Source organism: Branchiostoma floridae, chromosome 1 (assembly GCF_000003815.2).
Source record: "Branchiostoma floridae strain S238N-H82 chromosome 1, Bfl_VNyyK, whole genome shotgun sequence".
In the NCBI taxonomy this organism is placed as follows: domain Eukaryota; kingdom Metazoa; phylum Chordata; class Leptocardii; order Amphioxiformes; family Branchiostomatidae; genus Branchiostoma; species Branchiostoma floridae.
Genome location: NC_049979.1, coordinates 13,895,189 through 13,901,627, shown reverse-complemented (window position 1 = coordinate 13,901,627; position 6,439 = coordinate 13,895,189). Strand labels below are relative to the sequence as shown.

The 6,439-nt window shown below is 38.2% G+C and overlaps 1 protein-coding gene across 3 annotated transcripts in view; it reads right to left on the bottom strand.

The window, feature by feature from the left end:
• The window catches only part of LOC118415382 (leukocyte tyrosine kinase receptor-like), a 60,657-nt gene that overhangs the window by 12,974 nt on the left and 41,244 nt on the right, over positions 1-6,439 (bottom strand). For 2 of the 3 annotated variants that reach the window (XM_035819948.1, XM_035819958.1), the window contains exons 14-18: positions 4,173-4,190; positions 2,439-2,558; positions 1,956-2,103; positions 907-1,089; positions 561-656 (exon numbers count right to left, since the gene is read on the bottom strand). In XM_035819948.1, coding sequence (XP_035675841.1) covers positions 561-656; positions 907-1,089; positions 1,956-2,103; positions 2,439-2,558; positions 4,173-4,190 — 565 coding nt within the window. The remainder of the gene's footprint in view (positions 1-560; positions 657-906; positions 1,090-1,955; positions 2,104-2,438; positions 2,559-4,172; positions 4,191-6,439) is intronic. The other variant, XM_035819968.1, reaches the window with a different exon arrangement.

The following is a 6,439-nucleotide window of genomic DNA, read 5'->3' as shown; positions in this document are numbered from 1 at the left end:
TCATGCATATGCAGACCATGCAACATTTTGGATGATGTCACTGCAGCTGTGCTGACACTATAGCTGGAAGATGGAGGCAGATTTGACGGGGTCCAAATCATTAAAAAATGAGAGAACCAAGGAGTGGATAAGATTAATGATACCCATGGTTTAATTAACTTACATAGAACCACATAAGGCTACTTTCCCTGCCATCTCTGATGGACAAATCATGGGGTTGGTATGTCAGGTCTGTACACACAGTGCAGAAGCACATAACAAAACAAACAAAAAACCCTAACAAACAATAAAATCACAACATGAAGCATATTAAACATATATGTGTCGTGCAAAATACAGACACTATTGCACTGATCTTATAAAGTGATCACTCAGCAACATCAAGGCAAGTCACAACAAACTGCAAAATATATCTGGTCATTTTATTCAAATAACAAAAAAATATCTAAATGGCAAATCTCATGTTTCTGCTCATTGACATTGATCAATAACCTGCTGGTAGTATGACCAGTTTCATGATTAAATTTCTTTGACCAAACCCTTTACATCTGGTTACATACCTGGTAAATAAACCTGATATAAGACATCTTGACTCATGTAGGATGACCCTCCAAAGCCATCAGCCTCAAGGTTGTTTGTGTTGTATGCATCTCCACCTGAAAGCCCAACAGAGAGATGTCAGCCCTACTATGACAGAAAGGGGAATTAAGTGCTGATCACATTTCATTCTCATTAGGTTTATTAGAAGATATGTCAGTCAGCCAGCACACCACAAACCTATGATGGTAAATTTGCTTCAAAAGGTGAGGCTTTGTCTCTCATTGATTATAAAAGCACATGTTCATCTCTGTGACTTGTCTGAAATTCCATCTATAGGCATTGCAACAATTTCATAGTGGAACCTACCTGTGTATCCGCCACCACCACCTCCAGCTGTGCACGCACCCCCACCGCCACCAAATCCTCCTGCTGTGCTCCATCCCAGGGACGTGATGGCTTCTGAGCAGGCCATTCCACCATGCCCCCCCTCCACAAGGGACCTGCCTCCTTGCAGCTGTTTTGTGGTGTCATTCCAGCCCCCTCCTCCACCTTGGGTTACAAATCAAAACCGTACAGCTTTTAATTCTATCCCCTAGCCCATAATTTCTCTCACGTTTAGTCAACTGACTCTCACCATCAACCCTTGAAAAACATGTCCCAAATCTTCCACCGGACCCTATTTAAAAAAGCTCCATGCTTTGGATAACTTTTGGGCCTTAAATTAACCCATGGCCATTAGTGTAATTGGTAATTCGATTTGTTGCAAGTTGGGAAAATGCTGGGTTCTTTGTATTGAATCAGAAAGTGTCTTCTGCCATCCTGTATGCCAGATTAACGATAAAAAATGAGTATTGCTGTCACATCTTGGTTGAAGCTGCCTAACTACTAAACTGCAGCTGCTTACAAAATCTTTATAATCTTACACAATTGCTATTTTCACGACAGAAGCTCAACAAAACTCCACTAAGAATTTTTCTTCACTAATGTTTTGTCACTTCTACAAAAGCAAATCACTGTTTCTTCTACTATAATCCACCTCTCATGATGAGGAAGTTCCATGCTGAAAGTTCCTTTGCTGGCAGTACATCATTATGGAACAAGCTTCTGTGTGATTGCCTCCCTGATGGATATAACCTTGATACTTTTCAAGGCAGAGGTGGACAAATATCTGACATCACAATTCAGTACAGTAACCCAAATAAGTTGCTCCTTTTTAAGGCCTTTTTTTGTGGTAGATCTGAAGTAAGTAAAAAGGAAAACAATAAAAAAATCTCTGTCCTTGAAAGAATGGTTTAAACTAAAGACGTATAATGAGTAATCTTGTAAATTAGCTTCTATTAGACTTTAACACATTTTTATAATACTTATTTTTCTGTTTCTTTTTAGATTTCACAAAGTCGAGTGCAGAGACAAACCTGCAAATCCAGTTAAGCCATTTGTGCCTTTGCCCTGAGGTTTCACAATCCCATGTGGAAAGAACGGATCAGCAGACTGACGGTATGCTTTCCCACCTCCTCCTCCTGCTACTATCAGTGGAATGTATTCACCTGTTGCTTCATTCACCTGTAACATGTCACAAACTCTGGAGTAAAAATCTACAGTAAATTCTATTTAACACAATAATGTACTTGATACAGGCATGGCAAAGATTATACATAAAAGATCCTCTCCTTATTTCTTAAAATTCTGTGACGTACTGCATCACATATTTTGGACTTTAAAAAAAGTTTTGTTGTGAGCATCAGTCTTGATTTCCATATACAGTGTAAGTAGAGTCAATCACATTCAACCTTTTTGCTATGTAGAGTTGCCAGATCAGGATTAGGAAATATCCAGTGCTTTACAAATTCTGATGAGACACACTTTGAAGAAACCAACATCAATGGAGTTATAGTAACCTTAAAGATATAAGATGCTCCTCCTCCACCTCCTCCACCCCCAGCAACTTCAGAAAATCTCTTTTCATCCACATCATCCGGAACCTTTCCTTCACAGTAGGGAGCAATTAGACGAGTTCCCTGCAACACATGAGAAGTCAAATAAGCATTTAGTACTCCATTTAGTATTTAGTACTAAATATCAATATACATGTAAGAGCAGGTAACGATGTATTATTGTATTTAGGCACATATAGATGACGAGAGGATCTAAGTCTGAGCAGGACTGAAAATATCAACTTGCAGATATCCATCAGTTCAGTTCAGTACATAGAGGATACATATGTATCGGATATTACTGCATTTACAGCACACCCCTGATTGCAGCAATATACATGTACATACCTAATGAATACATTTTCCTTTCTTGTTCACAACTATACCATGGCTTTACCCCAATTTACAGCTATGGATTTGGACCCAATCTGAAATTCAGTTCTGCTTGTTAACAGCAAACTCATTGATTCAGAAGTAAAATGAGATGGTGCAGTTTTTCTATGGTGTCATCTATGGAGGGGACACCTTGGTCCATGTTTCTACATGGCAAAGCAAGCTTTGTTTTTGATGCCATTTAATCATACCAGCCTTGCTCTGAAGCAGCTCTATGAGCAGAATTTACCATCATTTTCTATGGGTATCCGAGGCAGAAAACAACTTTGGATACAAACCATCTGCTGTTGTTTGATCAAGGAGCTTTGATCATATGACCAGTATTATATGATCAATCTGTGAACATGTATGTGGTCTTTTTGCAGTGACAATATTTTCTTGTACATGTATGAACATAAAATGGGAGGTAGGTAGTCCCTTGAATAAAGAATCACCAAAACATTTCCTACCCACCTTCTCTGTACATGTAGTTGTGAAGACAAAATGGTTCAAATGTCATACTTCACAAACATGACCAGAGGTTGTGGTGGTCTTGACAATAGAATGAACCTAAAAACTTCACTGCAGATGCTTGATTGTCATGTTTATCCAAAATCCATATCGTTAGCACATCATTACGCATTGAGAAAACATCTGTGGTGCTTCCATGTATGCTAAAGATTTGGTAACGCTAATATGTAATATGATCAATAATTCATCAAAAGGCTCTTTTTCCTTGAAGAAAGAATGCCCCTGAGCCAGCAGCAGCTTGAAATGACTGTCAGCTATGAATATTCTAACAAACTGCTGATGACAGCTGCTAGGAGCTCCTAATAAAATCGTCCTTGTGACATCCGTTTTTCCCTGATTAATAACATGACTCTTGTAAAATAGAAAATTTGACAACTGTTTTGTGTTGAAAAATTTGGGAATTTTGTTTCAGTACTGTTTATCTACACAATCAAAAGAAGGATACATATGAGCTGCAACAGATTTTCTCAATTTCCTGACAGTGGAGCTGAGCATCGCTTAACTTGATCAAGACAAAGATTCAGTAAAATGATTGCACTTATTTGGATTTGCATAGTTTGGACTTCTAATGTATGCACTTGTAAGAAAAAAACTAAGTTGAATATTCCAACATTCATATGTAACATAAATTGTGACACAGAATATAGTCTGTCAAACATCCATCTGAGATATCAACAAATTTTGCTAGGTTCGATACATGTAGTCCACAGTCCTTTTCCTTACAGACTGAATACATTTTCTCCCAAGTAAATATATGTATATCAGATATCATATTCAGTAGATTATAGCACTTACATTGACAAATTTTCCCATCTGCTCCCAAGAGAGGCAATAGGATACAAGAAGAAAGGAACTGAGATTAGCAATGACTTGATAGAATTTCCATCTATGGGTACAATTCCCTCCTGTGTCTCCACAGTGCTCTTCCGGAAAAGTCCAGGTGGATGTACCACATGTGATTATATTATGCAGCAGGAAATGATCAACATTGACACCATTAACATTCTATGCTTTAAAAAAAACTTTTTAAGGGATAGAGACAATGGACCAGAAATTAATTCCAAGTCGATATGCTCTCCCCGATGCAATAAATTTGTTGTACCAAAGCTCAGTGTTTATAAATGTGGCAATTTTCTGAACCCTATTATAGGGCCTTCACACTGAAACAGAATTAGCAGGAATCAAGCAGAACCAGCCGGAATGAAGTATTTGCAAAACTCGTGCCACATTCGGGGCCATTCCGAGTGGGAATTCTAAATGGACATTTTATCCCCTTCACACAAGACGGAATGAGCCAAAATGCCGTCAGAATGAAAATTATTTTCTATTCCTGGGAATTTGTTGTGTATTCTACAAATTTGTACTGCATTCCAGATATTCTTTTGGCCACATTCGGGCAGGATTCGAAGTGGCTTGCCGTTTCTGTTCTCCATCGAATGAGATAAGAATGTTTCGAATAATGTTGGAATGCCACAGAATGCGGTCAGACTGCAGTTAGAAAACATGTAGTTAGAATCCACTTAGAATCCACTTGGAATACCATTCGATATTTCTCCACTTCGAATGCACCTTTGACATGTCAAAAACTTTCGAGCCAGCCACAAGAATGGGGACTAATATCTGGAATGCAGTAAGAATGTTAAGAATACAGTACGAATTGCCAGGAATTGCCAGTAAGGCCATGTTGATTTGATTATATGGATGACATCCGCGCTCGCATCAATTTTTGGCCGTTTCGAAAAAAAAAGAAAGTTTTCGGCCACACAGTAAATTGTGAAAATCAGCTGTAAATTGAGCACATAAATGTCGTAGATTAAAAAAAAGTATCAGAAAACAGATAACTAATGCCATAGAATGCCAAAATAAATTCAAAGTCAAAGAATTAGATGTGTAAGGACAGAAAGAAAAAAATGTATTGTTGGTAGGGGTAGGTACCAGTCCAGAAAATTCAGATATAGGTCCCATTCAGGTCCAGAGGATCATTTCCAGGTCCGGACCGGACCTGATTGTCTGTGAAAACTTTAGAATTGGCAATACTCAAAACAATGGTAATTGGTCCATTTTGCTACAAATATATTATTAATGAACCTGTTTGGTTGATTATCCGACTACCACTGGTGTTTTAAAATCCCATCTCCATGTAATCATGGCTAACTTTCTCTGTACCATTGACTGTAGAAACTAATGGTACTCGACTTCTCTCTTGTTGTCCTTCTTGGCCTGGTAAGACCCCAATTGCATACGGACATGGTGTGTCTATTTTCTAATTGGCGAAACCCGTTCCACTGATTTTTTCAGCTCTGTTTTTTTCGGATCGGTCCAAGAAGAAGAACAAAATGTTTTGCACCCGTAGGATGTACTGGTCTCAACATCTAACTGTTGATATACCATAGTATATGTTTTTAGTCCTATGTTCAACCTTCCTGACCACTTAGATTTTATACTGAAGGCAACTTTTTTTTGGCCAAACTTTTTTTTTATTCGCTCGCTCGCATCAGTTTTGGAGTTCCCAGAGGATGTCATCCATATAATCAAATCAACATGGCCTAATAGAAGAAAAAAATTCATTCTGACAGCATCCCGGCTCATTCATGCTCTCGTGTGAAGGGGGCTTTAGTGAAATACTGAACAAGGCTTTTTGATATTCATGACCACTCCCTCCTCTTGCTTGGCAGGAAGCCACCAAAAATGTCCCAGGATGCCGTTTAATAATGTCCCAGTCCCTAGCAATCTCTTCTCTAAGTAACTCTATATCACTCATATCCATTAGGTCTCTGAAAAGTACAGACTGGAATGATGCTGTTGTGTTATTGTATAATTTAAGACTTAACCTACCCTCTACACCTTTGACAGTGCTCGTATCTTACTATGACAGAGCATGGTTCCTTAAAAGCCTTTTTGATTACAATGAAGATAATGGTGTGGCATTGATCTTGTGATCAACTTGCTTCTAAGCTATAATATTTTTTTGTGTAAGGAATAAGAACTGCTCTTAGGGAACCTACAGATTTCTACAACACTTGCTTTAATTTTCTAGAGAGAATTTTTCAAATTTTTTGAAT